General features: G+C 29.7%; 3 protein-coding genes across 5 annotated transcripts; all 3 read right to left on the bottom strand.

The window, feature by feature from the left end:
• Positions 1 to 534: 534 nt before the first annotated feature.
• On the bottom strand, positions 535 to 1568 carry LOC101268754 (HMG-Y-related protein A). The gene is made up of 2 exons (XM_004236896.5): positions 1346 to 1568; positions 535 to 1261 (listed from the first exon to the last, which is right to left on the bottom strand). Exons 1-2 carry the CDS (start codon positions 1388 to 1390, stop codon positions 767 to 769), a joined length of 540 nt encoding a protein of 179 aa, XP_004236944.1. The 5' UTR covers positions 1391 to 1568; the 3' UTR covers positions 535 to 766.
• A 1714-nt stretch (positions 1569 to 3282) lies between these two features.
• On the bottom strand, positions 3283 to 7657 carry LOC101268273 (cysteine-rich receptor-like protein kinase 43). 2 transcript variants are annotated; one of them, XM_069296412.1, is made up of 7 exons: positions 7193 to 7333; positions 6948 to 7084; positions 6749 to 6823; positions 6394 to 6604; positions 4936 to 5170; positions 4652 to 4802; positions 3283 to 3883 (listed from the first exon to the last, which is right to left on the bottom strand). In XM_069296412.1, the coding sequence occupies exons 3-7, from the start codon at positions 6767 to 6769 to the stop codon at positions 3482 to 3484; spliced, it is 1020 nt and encodes a 339-aa protein (XP_069152513.1). In that variant the 5' UTR covers positions 6770 to 6823; positions 6948 to 7084; positions 7193 to 7333; the 3' UTR covers positions 3283 to 3481. The 2 variants fall into 2 exon arrangements, with proteins under 2 accessions (XP_069152513.1, XP_004236942.1); XM_004236894.5 differs by lacking the exon at positions 6749 to 6823 and having other exon boundaries at positions 7193 to 7657.
• A 9890-nt stretch (positions 7658 to 17547) lies between these two features.
• On the bottom strand, positions 17548 to 21822 carry LOC101243980 (myosin-binding protein 3). Of its 2 annotated transcripts, none has more exons than XM_004236898.5 (4): positions 20309 to 21822; positions 19836 to 20009; positions 18323 to 19723; positions 17548 to 18247 (listed from the first exon to the last, which is right to left on the bottom strand). In XM_004236898.5, exons 1-3 carry the CDS (start codon positions 21273 to 21275, stop codon positions 18366 to 18368), a joined length of 2499 nt encoding a protein of 832 aa, XP_004236946.1. In that variant the 5' UTR covers positions 21276 to 21822; the 3' UTR covers positions 17548 to 18247; positions 18323 to 18365. The 2 variants fall into 2 exon arrangements, with proteins under 2 accessions (XP_004236946.1, XP_010319389.1); XM_010321087.4 differs by having other exon boundaries at positions 18323 to 19714.
• Positions 21823 to 22939: the final 1117 nt, after the last annotated feature.

Here is a 22939-nt window from a genome sequence, read left to right as displayed (position 1 = left end):
TTTACTAATATAATTTATTCAGTATTATATTATACACTCTATTAAACGATTCAATATCATACATTAATTCAAATACAACACCCATATTAGGTCTCCATATTGAGGGATAGAGAATATTTTCATTTATCCTACATATCTATAAAATAGAGAGAGTATTGAATTTTGTAATTTTAACTTTAAAGTACTAAATTATTCTTTAATCTTATAATCATAAACGTGTTAAAAAGGTTAAAATTAATATATTATCCAAAAATAGAGCTTTTTTTTTAAAAAAAAAAAACTAAACAAAAAAAGTATGTAATTATTTTTAAATAAAGAGTATCTTTTTTTTTTTCCATTTTATTTATTTAATGACCTTTCTTTATATTTTCTTTACCAATGAGAATTCCAACTTTTTAATAAAGAAAACATATAAAAAGCCTTTGGACAGCTTTCCTTTTTTAAACTATTAGCCAATACAATTTAAAAAAAGCAAAAAGTAACACAAAGTGAAATTTAAAATAAATTTTAAAAAAGGAATATAAAACAGAATAATAATACTGAACCTTTTTTTTTATATATAAATAAAAAGCCCTCAATTTGGATTTACATTGGCCCAATTACATGATAAAAATCACTCACAAAGTCACACAATTCTTCCTACAAATTGTAATTAAAACAAAACTACAGGGACTAAACATGAAAATTCAAAACAGATAAAAAGTGAAAAACAACAAGTTAGCATATTTTGCCATACAAGTCCCTAATTTAATTCGTCTTTCTTCAATTAAGCCCCTACAGTTGCAGCTACCGGAGTTTTCACCTTCGGCGGCCTTCCTCTTCCTCTCGGAGCACCAATTGGCTTCACCACCGGCGTATCCTCCGTCATCGGATACTTCCTTGGCCTTCCACGCTTCTTCCCACTTCCCCCAGAGCTACCCTCACTCGTCTTCTTCATAGGTACCGTTATCGGCGCGTACGGATCCCGCTCCTTCGGTGGCCTTCCACGTGGTCTAGGATACCCATCCGGTACCGGAACTGAACTTTTCGGCTTCGGCGGACGGCCTCTACCACGGCGCGGCGGCGCGTTTGGATTTGGCTTCATGTAGTTGTTCTTCAACATAACTAATTGCCCAGCTTGCTTCATTTGATTCAAATGATGTGCAAGGAGTGTACCATGCGCTGGTGGTAGTGTACCATGAGTCGCTTCAATTTGCTTCCATATAGCTGATTTATTCGACCCTTCTTCTTCATTCAACGCATCTATAGCTTCCATAATCATCTACAAACAAAAATTACCAAAATTGTTAACAAAAAAAAAAATTACCAAAACTAGCAAAAAAAAATTGAAAAAATTGTGACTAACATCAGGATAACTAGGCAAAGTTAGATTATGTTCTTCAGTAGCCATTTTTGTTACAGAGAAAAACAAAAATCTGTGAAAAAAATGGCAGAGGAAGAAGAGGATTTAAATGGATGAAATCAACAATGGGAGAATGATCGTACAGTTGGTAATTCGTTTCAGATATATAAATGGACGGTTCAGATTTAATTTGAGATGAAAGGAAAATAATTTCACGCGGATTGATGACATGGCTGTGTTTTGTCGTTATACATATAAATTAATAATGTGCACTATTCCATATATTAGTCAGACTTTAATAAAAGTATCGAGCATCGAATTAAAAAAATAAAAAAGGTTCATATAAATATAGCATTTGAAATAACTAGGGGTCTTTTCTAAAATTTCAAATCGAGAATTCTTGTAATTTTGTAAGTTTTTTTAAGCTCATGAATTTACAATATTATTTAATTTCTTTTATCTTTAATTACTTGATCACTCTTAAATTGTCATATTTATAAAGAAAATAATGACCGACAAGGTAAGTTTATCATTTTACTACTATTAACTACGATTTATGAGTTTGATGAATTAAGAACTTAAGATTTTTTTTTAAAAATTACACTTTTTCAAAGTAATGAATTGAAGATATAATAAGTAAAAAGATTTGTCCTTTTTTGATTTGACAAAATAAATAAGTAATTAGTGATAACTGAAAATTAAAAAGTATATAAATAATTAGGGACAGAGAGAGTATATTTTATTTATATGATATGTTTTTAGTTTTAGTTCATTAAAGAGTAATAAATCTTTTATATTTAGAAATAGATAAATTGAAATTACTTATCTTTAATGACATAATTTTTATGAATAATTAATAGTAATTCTTATCTATATTAAGAGTTTATAATATTGTTTTTTAATCTAAAGAGAAAATGGTGAGGGAACATGATATATTTGTGTCCTAACAGACAGGAGATTCTCAGTTACATGAGAATGCGGAAAGGTGGGGCCCACATATTTAGAAAAAATGAATTTTGGACGGCCCAAAAGTTTGGAAACCGGTCCCACTAAGAGTTTTGAATTTTGTACAACTAATATTTCACTAAAAAAAATATTTTAATTTTTTTAAGTAAATTATTAAAAACAAACTTTTTTCAAATATTATGATCTAAAAATATGAAGGCATATTAATTTATTATTTTCATATTCGTTAGGTAAAATGAATATATGCAAGTCCTTTTTTATATTGCTAGAAATATATGTAAGTCAGTTATGATAAAATTAATTATGATGGATTAGTTATTTTGATATTTTTTTAGTGAATGTTTGATTTTGTTATATTAAATTTATTATGAATTGATAATTTCTAAGAATAAGTTGTTTATTTATAATAATATATTTTATAAGTGTAAAATATGTTAAAGTAACATAAAAAGGGTTTGACATAGTATTTTTTTGTCATTTTAACTATTTATTGTTCTGAAATGAGTTATATCAAACTTCGTAACTATCGATCGATTTATAGTACTAAAAATTTATCCCAAAGTTATCTCCTTTTATATGGTACACCAAGTGTATCCTAAGTATCTCCTTTAATCCATCTAGGTTTTGTTTGGCAAAAATTACTCATATTTATAGTCAAAGATTATTCCATCTTCGATATAATATACAACAGCCATTGGAACCAAAACATGACATCTTTGCATAAAGACATAATATATAAATATGTCTTTTAATTTGGTCTGAATGCTCTTCAATTTTGCATATACATAAATAGACACTTAAAATTGTATAAAATTGAACAAATAGATACACGCTCGACGTGACAATATTCATCCTACATGATGTCCTATGTATATTATGCCACGTAAAATTCATGTCTATTTGATCAATTTTATACATGTTAAAATATCTACTCATGCACACACAAAGTTGGAGGATATAAATGTAAAACAAAGTCAAATTAAAAGACGCATTTATGTATTATGCCAGGTAGTTTTATTTCCTGAGAGTAACTACATACACTTCTTTTACATGTTAACTGTCACTAAGATTCATCATTACTCTTTGATACTCAATTTGTAACCAATTTACATGCTACAAAAATTGAATGTATACACAAAAAGAATTAAGAAAATATCTTCAACAACGCCGCGCCTAATCTCTCACAGGACGTTTACCATGAGGGTCCGATCTCCGTCTTGTAGGTGTGGATGAACTTGCAGTTGCAGTAACAGTGTTGCTACTAGACGATGAGCTGAATGTGGAAGGATTGGATGCACCCGAGGTTCCACCTGTGTGTGACGTACCACCACCTGGTCTGTGAGATCTAATTCTTGATCCGGGATATCCAGGTCTAGTTGGTTCTCTATCAAGAGATCCAGGATTCTTCGATAGCATCACCACAACCTGTTGTATGGTTGGACGTAGTGGTGGATCCGATTGAATGCATAATAAGCCAATCTGTATGTACATTGCTATCTCATCGGGGATAGCCGATTGTGCCAGTGCAGGGTCCATAATCTCCCAGCTCCGACCCTTCTTGTACAGCCTGTACGCCTACAACCATAACAACATTTAATCATGATCACCATCTGGTACAAAGTTAGGCTAACCCCGCTCAAAGACACTTTTAACATGTTTTGATACTGTTGTTTCGGGCCAAGCATGCACGTTTTACCCCCTCACACCGTAAGACCATCCCAACACCATATATATAGCTATTTTTCTACTTCAACTACCAATAGGAGACTTTGTTTGCAGCTCCACAAATGTTCTCTCAAATCACGATTCACTCGAGAACAACACACTCCCCAGACCTAGTACCGTGTGGTCAATCACCAGGACTGATAGTGTTTTTCCTTTGTGCATTTACAATGCCTTCATCTCCATACTACCCGTCAAATAATTGGCTCTACTATCTGCTTATAGGCTAAGTCGGCCTAAAATATACCTTTACATGGTGTGATACTATCCACTTAGGGTCACAGTCACACAGTTTTCTCCAGAAGGCCTCACACCGTTAAGAGTATCCCTATACCTTATATGTAAAGTCCTTCTCCCTCCACCTACCGATTTGATTATGTGTTGCACCATAACATAGACAAAAGTAGTTTGATCTTACTATTCAAGTAGTAAAAAAGTTCTACCATATGGCTATATTGTTTTTTCTGTTGCATGTTTATAGGAAGCTCGAATTGATCCCGAGGACTATCCTATTATACTCAACAGGAACGAAGGCATTCAGCAGTGCTTATTCTTCTTCTTGTAATCCGGAAATTTCAAGGAATATCAAGACTGAAGAGCGCAGAGAAATCAAGTTCTTACCCATTCAAGAAGGCTTCGAGAATCAGGATCTCTGTTAAAGGTTGAATTCTTCTGGCCACTTATGAGCTCCAGAATTACAACTCCGAAACTGAATACATCAGCCTTCACTGATAGATGTCCATACATAACGTACTCGGGCGCCATATAGCCACTGGCTTCCAAGTTAAATTATCAAAGAGATTTGTTAGCAATATCGAACGAGTGTACTTGGGCAATATATTTTTCAACGAAATTTCTACATAGTCGTCACTAAACACAGTTTATAGGGTTTGATAGAATCATACTTAGTACCAGCTACACGGGTGTTAACATGTGTTTTATCTTCAGGATAGAGTCTAGCCATTCCGAAATCAGCAATCTTGGGCACCCATTTGTCATCAAGTAGGATGTTGCTAGCTTTTATGTCACGGTGGATAATGCAAGTATGTGATCCTTCATGAAGGTATAGCAACCCTCTAGCAATGCCAACAATTATGTCATGCCGTTGCTTCCAGCTGAGTGCATCTCTGTTAGCAGATTCTAATACAAAAATATACGAGTCAGTACTAGCTTCTAAAACTACTAAACATCTTTCTTCTTGCTCAAAACTCAGAAAGGTTGAAAAGATTCATAAAGTCTGGTTTTACTAAGACCACTATGAGAAAAATTGCTTGCTTGAAGAATGATATTATATTCGGGCTCGGAATAAAAATTGCTTCAGCAGATAAGTTTTACATGAGGAAGTTAAGGTCCTCAAATGTCGTCGAATGATGTTTCAGGGTTACACAATTCTTGAGAAGTACAAGGAGTTCCAATATCTACAAATACTACTACAACATACCCAGTGTAATCTCACATGTGGTGTTTGGGGAGTGTATGGTGTACCTTAGTGGGGAATGGGAGGCTGTTTCCGACAGAAGAAGTTTCAATAATGTACTGCGGCCGCCTAAGGTTGATGAAACTGGAATGAAAACAATGGGTGGGGTACGAATCCTAGCAAAGGCAAAAAAACAAACTAAGTAATTTCTTTTCATCCGTCGAACCGTTGGAGAACAGATTTACATGATACATTTATTGAAAGGAGGATGCAAGTATTCCACGAAGTAGTAGAGGTGCACACATGCTGCCCCACACACCAAAGTTATCAAAAAAGAAGAAAGACAACAGAAAGAACAGCCACAAGTTTGTTGCTGGATGTCTCGAGAAAACATTAAACGTTATGTCCGTCACTGGAGTTCAAAGAACATTTTAGCTTAAAGTTTATTAAGCAACTAAAACACACGAATACAGAACAATATGACGGTCTCTAGTGGTTTCACGGACTGACAAAGAGATCGTTTGAACTAGATTACTGAGAACATAACTGAGAGAACAAATCTCTGGACCCAATGGCTAAATGAAAATGCATATCCCAAGGCTATTTCCAGTATCTCACTCCTCAAAAGACTGACAAGATCATTCATCTGCAGCTCAATTTGTTTTAATCTTTGTATAGTGAAGACAAGGGTGGAGCCACAGGTGTCTACTAGTTCTGCAGATCCCGGTAACTTTGGCTCAAACCTATTGCATTAAAAAAATCATCTAATAGGTACGAAAAATCTATCCAAAACTCAGTAAACAAACACAATTATGATCTAGAACACATAAACTAAAAATCCTGACTACGCGTCTCAATGAATGTCATTTCATTTCATTTTAAAAGCACATACAAAATCTAGTTGATCTAAGAAGTTAAAAAAAAAACTAGTAGTACTTAAACTTACTGAAGAGGATTTTGTCAAGGCTCTCATTAGCAACATACTCATACACAAGCAACTTCTCTACTCCATGTACACAGTACCCTAACAAATTCACCACATTTCTGTGTTGTACACGAGCCAACAACTTAGCTTCATTCTTGAATTCCTTCATCCCTTGCCTTGAACTATGTGAAAGCTTCTTTACAGCTATTTGCCTCCCATCACTTAATTTCCCCTATAAACAAGAAAAGACTCAATTTTTTCAACAAATGTTGAGTTTCTCTGTTCAATACCCAAATCACAAAAAGACTCCTTTTTTTTTTTCAAGAATCACACAAAGACTCAATTTTTGCAAGAAAGCTTGAGTTTTTGTTCATACCCAAATCACAGAAAGATTCATTTTCTTCAAGCATCACAAAAAGATTCAATTTTTTTCAACAAAAGCTTCTGATTTCTGTTAACACCCAAATCACAAAAAAGACTCAATCTTTTCAATAAAGCTTGAGTTTTTGTTAACACCCAAATCACAAAAAAAGACTTAATTTTGTTGATTTTCAGTTTGTTTTTTTATATATTACCTTGAATACAGGCCCAAATCCACCTTCACCAAGCTTGTTATCTGGGTGAAAATCTTTGGTAGCAGAAACAAGAACTTCAAAAGGGAATTGCTTCTGTTCTTGTGCTGCAATTTTCTCTAAGTCCTCCTCATTTTTCCCTTTTTTGTTTGATTAGTCAATTCACAACAAGAGAAAAACCCAAAATCAGCATTAGAACCAAAAAAAAAATCAAGATTAAGGGTACCTACACAAGAATTTTTGCATACCTTTATTGGAGATTGAGAAAAAAGGTTTCAAAAAGTTCTCAAGAATTTTTTTGGGTTTGGTCATAGCGTGTACATAAAAAATAATTAGTCCATTACAAAACTCAAGAGGACTTTGTACAAAGTATATACAAAAGAAAATTTACAAATTTTAAGGTTCTTTGTTACATTAAGGAACCGTGTTTATGTGGAAAATTCAAAGGTGAGGTGGGGTGGGGTGGGGTGGGGTGGGGATGGAGGGGGGTTGAGATATTCATATTTTTGTATGTATTTGCTGATGTCTCTATACATGTCAGTGTTGGTGCATTACTTGAACAAGGATGAGAAATTCTTTGACCATAAATTATGATTTATTCGTATCAATTTACGTGATATTTTTTTAAAATCTAACGAGTTTCTTTTAATAGTTTAAAGCTCGTGATGGAAGTAAGCTTTAAAGATTTTGATAACTTGTGTGACTGTTACCGTGTAAATTCATTTCAAAATGTTATGAACTTTGAAAAGCTTTTTTAAATCTTTCATTATACGTTGAATTTATTTAGACATACAATTTAAGTTATTCGCATAAACATTGAAATAAACAAATTCTAATTCATAAACTAAGAATCCAAATATCTTAAAACAACGCGTTGATAAATCATATCTTGAAATTTTTAAATATAAATAATTTGAGAGAAAAAAATAGATATATCCCTGAATTATAGTAAATAGTATACTAGAGTATTCCCTTCACTATAATGAAAGATTAAATAGGGACACGTGTCATAATCTTATTCATCTATCCGATGTCGAATCGATGAATAAGATTATGACACGTGTATGTCCGTCAGTATAAAGAGTATATATGCTCCTGTTTTTCGACGCTAGGGGTACCTACATCCCAAAAGTATGACGGAGGGTGTCTACATATCATTTATGATAGTTTAAAGGTTTTCTATAATTCAATAAAGATTATGATATCTTTAATTATGACTATAAAATTCAGAACCATTCTCTATCTTCTTAAATTTAGTGCTAAATCTAAAATTAAATAAATAAATTGAAACAAAACGGTGTCTTATCTATTGATTACTCCGGCACTAATTCAACAAGTAATACTAGGGCTGTTCAAAACTGAACCGAAATCGATAAGTCAACCGATGAAAAAGTTATTGATTTATATATTGGGTTATTGGTTTTGATAATGATTTTAATTTTTTTGATTATCGGGGTATCGGTTCTTAACGGTTTAAAGTTTTTTCTTAACGGGTTAATCGATAACCCGATAGTAAATTAAGTAATTATATTTATACCATTTTGTATATTAAGTCCTCGACTTAGATTTTGATTTTCTACTTTTATTTTTGGTTGTCTCAAATGTTTAATTATTCTACAATGTAAAAGTGTTTGCTTTTGAGCAAGATGTAACTTGTGAACTCAAGTGCATGGTTTATTTGATTTGTCACCTTGTTTCAAAGTGATTTTCAATGTTTTTTCATTTGTGTCAAATCTTAACGGTTAAACCGATAATCGAACCGATAATGATCAAAAACCAATAAACCAATAACCGATAAGTTAATATCTTAATGATTCTATAACGATTTAGCATCTCTACAGACTTATAACCAATAACCAATTTAATAAAATTAAAAACTGAACCGAACCAGCTGATACACAACCCTAAATAACACAATGTATTAGTGCTATATATGTAGCCTAGTGGGCAGGAGTTTCACATGAAATTTTTTGCAAAATTTATGATTAATTTGAGCACATTCTCTGTATTGAAATATTTGTAATTTCTTTCATCATAAACAAATTTAATTGATGTTTAATGAACACTATATTTTTATGACCAAAATTCAAAACCATGAATTATGAAAGTCATTTTGGCAAATCATAGATAATTAATAATTAGCATGGGCTTTATATATGAACATAGGGGAAAAATTAAAGGTGACGGTAACATTTCAACCACTACAGTACATTTTTTTTCCATTACATTTAATATATATATATATATATATATATATATATATATATATATATAACATAGACATTTTTTAGAGCTGACTTTACATCCACAATGTAAATATTGGCATGCATGTTGGACGATTCCATTTGTTGAAAACTTCTCCCACTTTTTTTTCCTTTGATATTTGATATTCATATTAAAGTTCTACTGAATTCGAAACTTTAGTCGTCAAAATTGGATAAAAAAAAAATAATCCTTGAAATTGAGTCATCATGTGTTATTAAGATCTTGAAAGTAAATTTTTTTTATTTTTCATTCGATATTTGATATTTATATTAAAATTTCATTAAATCCGTAACTTTACTAGTCACAATTGGATTAAAAAAAAAAAGTAACCCTTGAAAATGAGTCACGGGTGTTATTGGGATTTTGGAAGTAAGAGTAAAAACATGTCAAAGAGAAATCAATAAATATTACTTCCTCTATTTAATATTAATTTAATTTTTAAAGATATTTTTTATTTTTCAAATTAATTTAATGGTTCAATTTTCGAGACTATTTTTAAAATATTCTTTTAATTTTATTTTTTATTAGTTAATATTGAAATTAGTAATTAATTAATATTTAGTTATTTTAATAAGTTTGATAATAATTAATAAGGATAAAAATAAAAAAGTAGATTGAACTTATGTGTTAATCTACTTTTCTTAAAAGGATCGAGGGAGCACCTGTAAAATATTGTGGTGGCAAATAAATAATTTTGTTGTAATCATTTAGTGAGAATGATATTATTATTGTTATATTATGTTTAATGATAATAATTTCTACAATTTGTGACAATATTTAATGTGAATCTAGATCAATTAAACTCGAACAAAAGAAATTATTAAACATCAACATGTTTCTTTTGTGTTCCAATATTAATATTTTGCTATCATAAAAAAGGAACATATTTAAACCAAGGAAATTAATTATATCGTTTTCTCAAGTTTTTGGACTTGAATCTCCACATATACATATGTTAGCGATAAGAAATATGATTTATAAACCAATATGCGTTCAACCTACGTGTAAATGAGAGGCAGAGTCGAGCCAAAATTAAGAGTTTGAGGTTTTAAATCAATATTTTTTTAGGTTTACGTGTTAATGTACATATATTTGATTAATTTTCTAATATAAATGTGAAAAACCTAACGGATTTATCCGAATTCATAATTCCTCACCGCGTTACGTATAACGTGTCGATGCTATACATTTAATTTATTCTACGAGTGAAATGATAAAACCGAGTAGAAATGGACCCTCAAAAGTACTTAAATGTCTTATTATATGACTTCGTCTCACATCTAATTTTAAAAGAATCCTAATTGTTTTGCAAAATTCATTTTTATTTGTGGTTCATTGCATTTTGATAATATAATATAGGTTGCTTGATGTCATTTTCACTTATTAGGTGGAAAAGTATTTTTCCATCGATAAATTTTAGATAAAAATAATAAAGTTTAGAACGATAAAATTTGGCCAAATACATACGCAGGTCCCTAAAGTTATTCGTGCTTTTTCCCCAGATACCTCAACTAACCAAGATTCCTATTAAATCCTTTAACCCCTATAATTTGATCCTTTTAAATATTCTTGGCTGATGTGAAGTCAAACGTGATCTCACGTCCTTTAAGCGCGTGCAGACTCTTTAAAAGCGCTGATGTGGATCTTGAACCACCCACCAACGATCTTCTTCCGCCTTTTAACCCTAATTTCTCCCATTCTTCCATTATTTCTCCTCTTTTGTTTCTCTTCATCATTATTTCTCCTCTTTACCTCATTATATTATATCTCTTTTTCATTGATTTCTTCTTAATCATCAAGTTCCAATGTCGAATTTATCTTCTTCGTCGATTTCTTCTTCTTCAACTGCGAAAATCGTTTGCAATCTTCTGCAATTCCTTCAACAAAACACTCAAAATCACTTTAAAATCTAAGAATTTCAGCTGTAAAAGTCATTGAAAGGGAGAGATTCTTAGGGTTTTCTCGTTTAGAAACGGGTTAGAAGTGATTTGGGGGAAATTGATTTTTAGGTTTGATGACTTAATATGTGGCACTGACGTGTAATTGGGTTGGAGTGTATTGGTCAAAATTTCCACGTGAGGAAGGTTCATCTCACGCGTCTAATTACCAAAAATAATTTATTGAAATTTGGCTCCACATCAGCCAAGAATATTTAAAAGGATCAAATTATAGGGGGTTAAAGGATTTAATAGGAATCTTGATTAGTTGGGGTACCTGGGTGGAAAAGCGCGAACAACTTTAGGGACCTACATATTTATTTGGCTATAAAATTTGATTCAAAATCTTTTATATCATACTTAAATATATTTGTTATAATGCTTGAAAGTGAAACAAAAAAGAAAATTATCAATTATTATGTTTAACACCCTTTTGACTATTAACTTTTATTTTTAACAACAAAGTACTACTCTGACTTATTAAAAATTCGAAGAGAGAGAGGATAAAAAGAGTTATTAAATAGATAAAATATTTTTCATGATAGGGACATAGTATAAGAAAGGGAGTAATATTTTCTTAATTTTTTTTACTTGAAAAAAGGTTAAAGAAATTAAATAATATACATTTATATGACAAAAAATTATAGTAGTTTTTATCATAATAATTATGTATTTTTCAAAGAAAATTAACACATAATTTGTTCTCATAGGGTTGTGTTATCGTGTTTGATACGAACAAAAATGTTTTCTAAAGAACTTTTAATGAGTTTCTTATATTTGTTTTTTTATTTATATTTGATATATAAAATAAAATAAAAATTAAAAAAATTAAACATAATCTAGATAAATAATTAGATATAGTAAGAAATAGAGTGATGAGATTAGGATGAAAGACTCCGGAACAAATGAGAAATTGTGGTCATGATTCTTTATAATTATAAAGGAAAGACTTAAATATGTCATCAAACTTTTAAAAGAGATATATTTATGTCATTCGTTAAAAGTCATCTATGTCATTACCGTTCAAAAAAAGATTCATGCATGTCATTATTTTTTTATAATGATTTTGCAAAACCATTTTTTACACGTGACCAATTATAATTCAGCAACGTCATCAATTTTTTTAATAAAATAAAATATAATTCTGAACAAAAATTGAATTAACTTTTTAAAAAAACTTTTTATTTAAAAAATTGATGACGTGACCGAATTATAATTGGCGTCATCATTTTTTTAGATTAAAAAATTAAAATTATGAATAGAAGTTGAATTTTTTTTTAAAAAAATAAATTAAAAGAATTGATGACGTGACCGAATTTTAATTGATCACGTATCAAAACGGTTTTACAAAATCACTGTTGAAAAATAATAGCATAAATGAGTCTTTTCTTGAACAATAATGACATAAATGAGTCAAACTTTTAATTGATATCATAAATGAATCTTTTCAGAAAATTTAATGGCTTATTTAAGCATTTTTCCATATTTATATATTGATTAGGACTTTAAACACTCCCATAAAACTTTTACGCAGGAAATATTTTTTTATTTATAGAAGACTAAAATTTGAAGTAAACATTGAATGGGGATGATATTATTCCTGTGTGAAATACGGTAGGGAAAATGCACAAGTATCCTCTCCATTTATGCTCGAAATTTTAGAGACACACTTATACTATATTAAGATTCTATTACTCTCTTGAACTTATTTTATAAGTATTTTTTTGTTCCTTTCTGGCCTACGTGATACTAGTTTGAAAAAAAGTCAACCAGCTTTAGATCCACAAGATAGTGTCACGTATGCCAAAAATGGATAGGAAATTATTAATAAAATAAATTCAGGAGGGTAACAAGATCTTAGTATAGTATAAACATGTCTACAAAATTTTGGATATAAATTAAAAAGGTACTTGTGCATTATCCCAATAAGGTATATTAAGTAGAAGTTGACCAAAAAAATTTGCTATCTAGACTAATAATTTTTGCAATATTAATTCAATTATTCCTCTTTACCGTGGCTCTTGACTTCTTGTATTTGAAAAATAATATATATTGATGTCATTTTCACACTTCCTCCGGTTTTGTTTAATTGATAATAATAATAATTCTTATTATTTTTTAATTTTAAAATGATAAAAATTATGCGTCATTCAAAGCTTGTCTAAAAGGAGAGAAAGTTGATTTGATCTTCGCTTGCCCATTTTATCTAATTCACTGAATGGATGAGTCGTCGAATTCTGAACCACGTAATATACTTTATTTTTTGAATTACAAACGGACATCATTCAAATAATTACTTTCTCTATTTTAATTTATACGATGCATTTTTTTAAAAATATTTAGGTGTAGTACGGCATTGGAGGAAAAACCTCAGTAACCAAACTTTAGAAAACAAAGCAAGAAAATTATCAAATAAAACTCATAAACAAACTGAAATAATAAATTAAATAGACAATAACTATTAAAACTTAATCTTAGATAAACAGAAATAGGGACTGTTCAAACTTAATACAACTAAATAACTAAACTAACCCGTGATGTTCCAATAATGTCATGTTTTATTATAAAATAAATTAAATAAGCTTCTTTCTGTTCTTCTTTTAAAAATGTGTTTCTAATTTTAACTGCACTAGAGATTAGTATATTCATGTGTATGGAATTAAAATAAATCAGCCCAAAGAGAAGGAAATAATTTTTTTATTAATAGTGGTGACAAGTTGATTGAGTAGACTATTATTTAAAGAGATAATTGTATATAATAACAAATTAATAACTTTAAATAAATGAAGTAGCTACTGTTTGATTTAATTGCGCCCAATAGCAAATGTTTGCCAAAGTTTGCCAGTTGCCTTTCTCCCAAAACTCTCGCTCGCCACTCTCCCATTTTCGTTCGTCACTCTCCCTCTGCTGCCTCTCTCGCTTTATACAACAGACGTGTATAAATTGTGTTTCTGTTTTGTATAAAGCGAGAGAAAATTGTATATACACATGCAAAAACATGTATCTTCGTGCTATACACTTAATTATACGATTTACAAACATTTTACTTCGATTCAAATACAAATACAAATTTTGTACAAATGTTGCAGCAAAAAAGGCAATGACTTATACAATTGCGAATTATATAATTGCAGTGAAATATAATTTTCTCTCGCTTTATACAACCGAAGTGTATAAATTTTGTTTATGTTTTTGTATAAAGCGAGAGAAAAACATATATTTTATTCCTATACACTTATAATTATACAATATACAAACATTTTACTTCGATTCAATTATATGCAAAGCAAATTATATATTTATATTGCACCGAAATCGGCCAGTGAATTATATAATTACAGCGAAATAGGCCAGCGAATTATACAATTTAGGCCAGCGAATCATACAATTCTATATGTATAGCGAGGCCAGCGAATTATACAGTTATATATGTATAGCGAATTATACAATTATATATTTACAATGGAGCACAATTATGCAAACTTTGTTATAACATACAAATATAAATTTTTTATTTACTATACGTGAAAGTTGCCCTTATTTAAATTAGAGGGCTCAGGTTTAAATTTTTTTTATATGTTTTCTTGATCGAAAACGCATCTTATGGTGGTACAATATTAAAAATATAAGAATTACTTTTTTATTAAATAAATTTAAGAATATTTTCAAATCATTACCTTGGGGAATAATGTATCCTTTGTGACAGCCGGACAGATTAAAATATGTTTTTTTTTTAATTATATTTATTTCCTTATTTTTTAAAAGTTAAAAAAAATTGTCTTTCTTCTTGTTTTCATACAGATGGAATTTTAATATCTTTTTAAAGTGGAATTTCAATTAAATTAGAATATAGGTTTCTCTTATGAACTATGATAGGCGTTTCTGTTTTATTTATTTGATCTCGAAATATAATAACTTTAGTTTAAAATCAATTCTTCGCTTTAATTATTAGAGTGAACATACAGATCAAATTCACATTTTATAAAATTTCTTCAAATACGTAAAAAAATAACGTGACCCCAAAATTATTTCAAGATCTACAAATATACTTTTTTTAAATGTCTTATGTGACTTCCTCTCCAATCCAATAGAAGAATTCCTATTTTTTACCTTTTATTTTTCTTAGTCTTGTTTTTCAATATTCAACTTTTCCTCTTTAGTAATTTGTGGTTCATATATTTTGACTATGTTAATATCATTAATTTTCACATTTTTCTTGCTCGTGCAGAAAAACAATCATTAGAATGAGTTAGTGAAAAATAAATTACTTTTTTTATAAGTGAAAGTATTAAAAACAAATACAAGATTAACAAAATGAAGAGAGTATTAGAGATAAAAAGAAAATGTATATCTAAGTTTTGATTAAAATTAGCAATACAAAGTTTAACAAATACATGTTTTTGTTTCACTCCTATCAAAAGAAAAAAAAAAAAGAAGCTTAAAGACAAAACTAAATATTACTCCTACTTTTTCCTTGTTTTATTTACTTGAAGAAGTATAGACATCTCAATTATTACACATAAATAAAATAAATTTTAATAAAAAGAATATGATCTTAAAATATAAGTAAGGATGGAATAATTAAATATCTCTCTTATAACTGATATTTTCTTAACAGAAATACAAAATAAAAAGAATATGATCTAAAAATATAAACAAGAATGGAATAATTAAATATTTCTCTTATAACTGATATTTTCTTAACAAAAATACAAAATAAAAAGAATATGATCTTAGATTATAAATAATGATGGAATAATTAAATATCTCTCTTATAACTGATATTTTCTTAACAGAAATGCAAAATAAAAAAAATATGATCTAAAAATATAAATAAGAATGAAACAACTAAATATTTCTTTTATAACTGATATTTTCTTAACAGATTTGCAAAATAAAAGATACGATAAATATTTTGAGACGATGGATATAATACATCCATATCTTAATGTGTGGAAAAATTATGTGTGGCCTTATAGAAAATGAGCTAAATGTGGGACATAATAAATCAAGTTATGGTCAATTAATTATCCCCATCTTGAGGGCCACAACCTAGGTACTATGATATTAACAAGTTTGTTTCTTCTTGTTTTCATAAAGGTGGAATTTTCATATGTTTTCACATTAGAATGGAATTTCACCTTAGTTAAAAGGAAACTTGATCTTATGATATTTAAACTTCTTTTGGACGTGAATATACTGATTCGATTAGTTCAAATTTGTATCGCGTAAGATTAATTTAAATAAGAAAAGGCTTGAGTATTAAGGCTTAGATGCCCAAAATCTTTAATCAAAATTGAAGGAATTCTTTCTTCTTAATATACGAAATTAATTAACTAATTATGTACGTATTTTTGTTTAGAACAACTGAATGAAATCTAAACATAAAATATCAGTATACATAAGAAATTAGGGTTGGTGTAACAATTTAAAAGTTAATAATAACAAGAATATCAATATCTAATATATACATAAAAATAATAATGAACCCCTCAACACAATATATGAGCATTTTGATAATATATATTCCATACAATTTGCACTAAAAACTTCTTAGAAATGGTTTAATAATATCTGTATCTACTTTATTAACAAATCGCAAAATAAAGACCTTTTATTATTTATGAGAGATATTATTAAACTCTTCAACTAAATATCCTAGATTGATCTCATTCAAATCCTCTATATAACTAGTTTTCTCATTTTTTTTAATACAAAAAAATTACAATCTTTTCTAATTTTCTCAAAAACTCATGATGTTATGTTTTTTAAATATCTAATATTTTTCACATCTTCCTTCCAATCTGCCTAATTAATTAGGGACTAGACCACAATTAGATATTTTAAACTAACTTTCTCTTTATAATATATAATAAAAAGTAATAAAGATATAGAGGAAGGTGAGCTGAAAACCAGCATGACACTAATCATCATTATGTCTCATTAAGCTTCACCTTTAGTGTGTCTTAAACTATCATTAAAATATGTTAATAATGATTAGCTACTTAGCTTGCATATGCATATACACAAACTTTACCTTTTTAATCATGTTTTAAAGCTACCTTCTTAGCTGTTATAACCCTTTTTTACTTCACTAATGAAAAAATCTTTTGGTCAGAAAATTCGGCCATAAATTGGCCAGAATGATATTTTTTTCTCTGATATTTTACTTTTTAAAAATATTTTTACCTTTTTAGTTTTAATACCTTTTAACTAGAAAATAGAAAAAATAATTAGTTTATTTTAAAATTAAAAAAATATTATAATTTTTTAAAATTTCTATGTCAAATTTTAACTAAATTTTTTTGATCATTTGACATTATCCTTAACTAATGTTTGAAAGAAATATTTGGTTTTAACTACTATTCAATTGAATAATATACAAATGAAAGAAAGAAACAAAACAAAATTAAAATACTCACTCATTTATGTACTCTTACAAAGACAAATGTAGTGTACAACTAGACAACTTTGCCTTCTAAAACCAAAAAAAAAATAAAAATACTTAAACAAATCTCATATGATAAAATGATGAAAAAGAAATGAGAGATTAGGCAAAAAAGAAGTTACTTTCCCCTTTATGCCTTAAAACCCTTTTAAAATGAAAAATAAAAAAAGGGACAAGAAAATTGTTGCTACTCCTAATTTGTCTACAATAAACAAAGACAAATTTCTTGGAATTGGAATCTTTGTTGGACCCTCTCCAGCTTTACAAAGCTAGTGCTTTGTCCTTTTCACAACATAGAAAAGCTAGGTCGATGCTGGTGATAGATAGCAGGTATCTTGATACATAAGCTGACTCGAACATCACGAACTTATTTTTTTTTTGTTTTTGAAGATAGAATGGCTTCACCCTAAATGGACTACACACACATTCATCATTCCCCCTCTTTTGCCCTCAAAAGTTGGAGAATTGACACCAACTCATACTAAAACATTTGGTTCAACTTTGACAAATGATCATTGAAGCTTGAGATCAAAAACTTAGACCAGACCATTTCCAAGGCCTGATCTCTCTGTCAAGGGATTCTCCAAGCAGAGTTTTATCAGCTATTTGCATAGATTTCGAGTGCATCGTTGAGTTTTTACTATGATCATGGTCTGAAATTGTGAAAGAAGTTAGACAAATGTGATAAGACATTCAAGAACATATGAGATAAAGAGAGTAACATTTACCAAGTTATCTTCTTTGGCGCGACAAGTGAGTTAGCACTCTTGACTATAATATGAGACCATTACTTGAGCTCCTTACACGAAGATCAACTGTCTTTAGATCGCGAAGATGTTGTAAGATTTCATGAAGAAGATCCATCCCTTTATCGCCTTTCTTCAACGAGCTCATGCAGTTCTTAAGGAACTCCCTATCTGCCTCGAGAGCTTGTAGTCTTTCATGTAGAAGATCCAACTCCTCTTCTATATCTAGCTTCTTGTTTTCCTCATCAACGTCGTTGGGATGGAAGCCATTTTCATGTCCATTTATCATAACATCTCCGTTTTCGTCACTCATTGCATCAAAAAGTGGAAGAAGTCCCTTTCCCTTTGGATTGATAATTAGTTTCCCATTCATTTCACTCAAAAAACCATTGGCATGTTCATTTATCTCTCCATCTAAACGAGAATTTACCACCGTATGATCTCCATTCTCTCTATATGAATCGTCCATTGGTCTAACATCCTCGAATTCCTTTGCATCTTCATCATCCATAGATATAAGCTTTTCTTCCAACATCTTTAGCTGTTCAAGGATGGACATCCTCTCTTCCTCGAAATCAACAAACGATTCTTCCAATTCTAGAAAAGCATCAACTTGAACTTTATTATCATGATCATCACATTCTTGATGGCAATAAAAGTTGACATCTTCTTTTGGTTCTTGATTCAAATCAATCGACAACTCCTCACTGTCCTCACCGTTGCTACAAGAGGCTGATGAAAATAATCCGCTTCTTGCAACACTTCCATCTTTGCTTCTCTTCAACATCCTCATCGCCTTTTCTTTTGCTTCATATTCCGATAACCTTTTTCTATATACTTCCAATTCTTTCTCTAGCTCTTGCTTTTCCTTCTCCCTCTTTACCATAAGCTCATTCAAAAGCTGCAACGCTTCTTGATCATACTCCGATTGTTCTTCCATCATTCTCTGATATTGCAATGCTTCCATCTGCATTGCTGATTTTTCTTCTTGAAGCTTGTTTATCATAGCCATTGTTTGATTAGCAGCCACAGCAGAAGCACTCCTCTCTTCTTCTAACTCTGTATACAACGCGTGTAGAGCCTTTCTCTCAGCTTTTAACGCTGATTTCAGATGTTCGATTGATGAAACTGCATCTCCGCCTTCTAACTCACTAACCACACTCCCATCCAAAGACTCAGTTCCGAAATCTTTCTTCTCAAGGAGTAGTAACTTCTTATGCAACTGATAGAAACTATCTATAGAAGTTGGCGTCTCTGGAACTTTTTCTTCTTCAATCTCATCCAATTTTGAAGATATCAATGATTCATTGTTCATCACATGATCATCAAACTCGAGCGATAACAATTTCAATTCTACTAATTTGTCATGATCTTCTGTAGGACCTAACATGATACAACAAAATAAATAAATGAATACATAACAGCAACCATTGCAAAAACACTCGTAAATTCTTTTCTTTCGTCGCGCTAAAGAAAAGATTTGGTTTAACCTTACCATGTTGATTAATATCATGGAAATGAGCAGAACTTGTGAAATGTTCTTCATGTGTACATGAATCAAGAGATACTTCACATGGAATTTCATCTGATAGATTCATATCAGGAATTTCATTTCCAATTGACACTTCTGCCTCAATTTCATCAATTTGTTGTATTTCGGAAACCTCTTCTGAAATAACAAAAGTAAAGCAAAAACAATCAACAACAACAACATACTCGGTGTAATTTCACAAAGTGAGGCTTAAGGACGATAGAGTGTACACAGACCTTACTCCAACCTCAAAGTTAGAGAGCCTATTTCCACTAGACCCTCCACTCAAGAAAAAAGTAACGGAAGTATAAGAAACAACAGATAGTAACCGAACAAAAACTACTAACAAAAGAATACAATGATCGAGGCACAAGGAATCGACAGACAGTAACAGAAATCGAAGGACAAGAAACTACTAGAGTATTATGAATATGTACCTGGTGTAACATCTGAATCATTTTCTTCTCTTACACTTTCAACCTCAATTTGAACATTATCTATAGCAGATTCTTGGTGAAATTGATCAAATTGTTCATCAAACTCTTTTACTGAATGACATTCATCAACACAAAAACTAAAACCATTTTCATCTTCTTCCATCTCCATAGAATCAAGAACTGCAAACTTATCTTCCTCCTCAATCTTGTTAATCTCAACAACCAATTCATCATTCTTTTCGCAATTTTCGTCGGTTTCATGGTTTTTACAATGATCTTCCTCAGTTGTTGAATCAATCAGTTCAACAGGAACCAACTTATGACCACTACACTCAACAAAAAACTCCAAATGCTGAGAAGAATACTCAAAAGATGAATCCTCAATTACACAAACTTGAACACCTTGATCTTTCATTACTTTTTCAATAACCAAACCATCAAGATCAGTTTTTTCTTCATCAAAATCTGATCTTTCTTTAACCAAATCATCATTTGTTGACTCAATAACCAAATTCCCTTTTTGGGTATCTCCCAAATCATCAACCTCACAACTTTCATTTGTAGACTTTTTCTCCAACTTCACATCACAACAAGAACATTCAAATCTTGAATTATCATCATCATGTGGTGATGACAAGCAATCCTCACACATATCTTGTGATTCAACCAGTTTCTGATGATTTAAACAGAACCCCAATTGAGATATCTCTTTAGCATGAGCTTCACAAAGAAGATCTTTGCAAAAAGCTTTAGTCTTTTCATGTTCAAACAAATGATCAATTCTTGAACACAATGGACATGGTGGCTTTAACCCAAAATAGTTAGCAAATTTAATGATCATATAAGAAAAAAAAGAGTTAAGGAGAAGTAAACTTATAAGAGTCCATTCCAACACTGCATAGATAAGAATCATTGTGATTTTGTTGGTATTTTTGTGTAACATAGTTGCAAATTTGTTAGCAGCCATGATCCAAAATGAAAAAATTACATAAAACACACACACAAAAAAAACTTAATATACACAAAGTGATAAGCTAATTGAAGAATCAATGGGAAGATAATGTTGAGTGAAGGTGGGGAAAAGAGGGAAAATAGTTTAAAGTAGAGAAATGAAGAAAAAGATTTTTTTTTTTATATTTTGGATTGAATAGTAAGAAAAGGAAGCTAAAGGAGACTTGAATCTGTCAAAGTAGGGGAGCCAGGGTATTACAACTTGTTTCAATGGTTGTTACATGTGGTATATTGTTAAATGTTATGTTTGCGCCCATGATTATATCGTATCGTTTAAATTTATTGGATATTGATAAAGGTGGGTGTTTTGATATTTAGTTAAGTTATGGATTATCAAACTTTTTATTCGGTAGATTAAATATTAAAATTTTAAATTTTGATTTGATGTGGTATTCGATAGTACTGTATTGAAGTTGTGGCTGATTGTATTATTAAGTTAATATTATTTTTTATTATTTTTTTTATGTGGAGAGACGATATAATAAGTAGAAAACATTAAGAAAAAAAAACTGATGCAATTAAAAGATATGTGTCTAGGCTGTTTATGTTAATTCTTTAACTTTTTGGAGTTGTACTAATGAGTAATAGATAGGTTGATACATGATATTTACTGAGTAAATGATTCGGTATTCGGGAAATACCAAATGATACTAATGTCTCATAACAAACTCAAATTTGAATACCAGAAATTTTAAAATTTTACTCTTGAATACCATACCAATTACTCATTTACCAAAAATTTTGATTTGGTTCACTAATTAATTTTCGATTTATTTTCAGCCCTAGATTTTAATGGGAAGTTTTATTTTATGTAATTATTGATTTGATGTGATCACGTCATTACTAATATATATTTTGAATTTTGTTTTAAATAATTATGTTTTATTTTTTATTACCTTTATATATTAGCTTTATCCCATCAATTTTTTTTTAGATTTACTGTTTAAATTATAAATATATAACATTATATAATGATGAAAAATAATATAAACTATCTAAATATTATAATTATTAAAATAATACAATACAATATAATAAATTATCATTACGAAGCAATAAGAAATAACAATCCAATTAGAGTAAGGTAAAATGAATTTTCTTTATGTGTATATATAATAGCATATTGATTTTTCTTAATTATCTCTTTTTATTTCAAAACTTCTTACTAAATATTTTGGCTTCCCCATGGCTGTCAAAGGTAAATCTAAATTTAAAAAAAAACAACTACTTCCTCCGTTTCAAAAATAATAACATAGTTTAATTTAAAATAAAATTTAAAAAAAACACTTTGTAAACATGTCACGTAGAAAGTTAAAGTTAAAGTGTTTCCAAAAAAATAAAGGGATCAATTTTTTTAAAACGTACTAAAAAAATAGAAATATTTTTTTCAAAACAGAGAAAATATAATTGATTATAACTGTATTCTAAAATTTGTAAATAAAAATTATTAAATTCGATCGAAATCATGATCAGGTTTTGAACTCCCTCGTGATTCAATCAACTTTCTTAGTAGGAAAAAAAGATCAACATATAATAATAAGTTTCAACTGATTTTTTATATAACATTTTTATTTGTTGAAATTATTTTAATGAAGAAAATCTTATTTAGCCGCTAGAGTC

The sequence above is a fragment of the Solanum lycopersicum genome, chromosome 4 (assembly GCF_036512215.1).
Source record: "Solanum lycopersicum chromosome 4, SLM_r2.1".
Taxonomy (NCBI): domain Eukaryota; kingdom Viridiplantae; phylum Streptophyta; class Magnoliopsida; order Solanales; family Solanaceae; genus Solanum; species Solanum lycopersicum.
The sequence above is the reverse complement of the archived record's forward strand: the minus strand, read 5'-3'. Positions and strand labels throughout refer to the sequence as shown.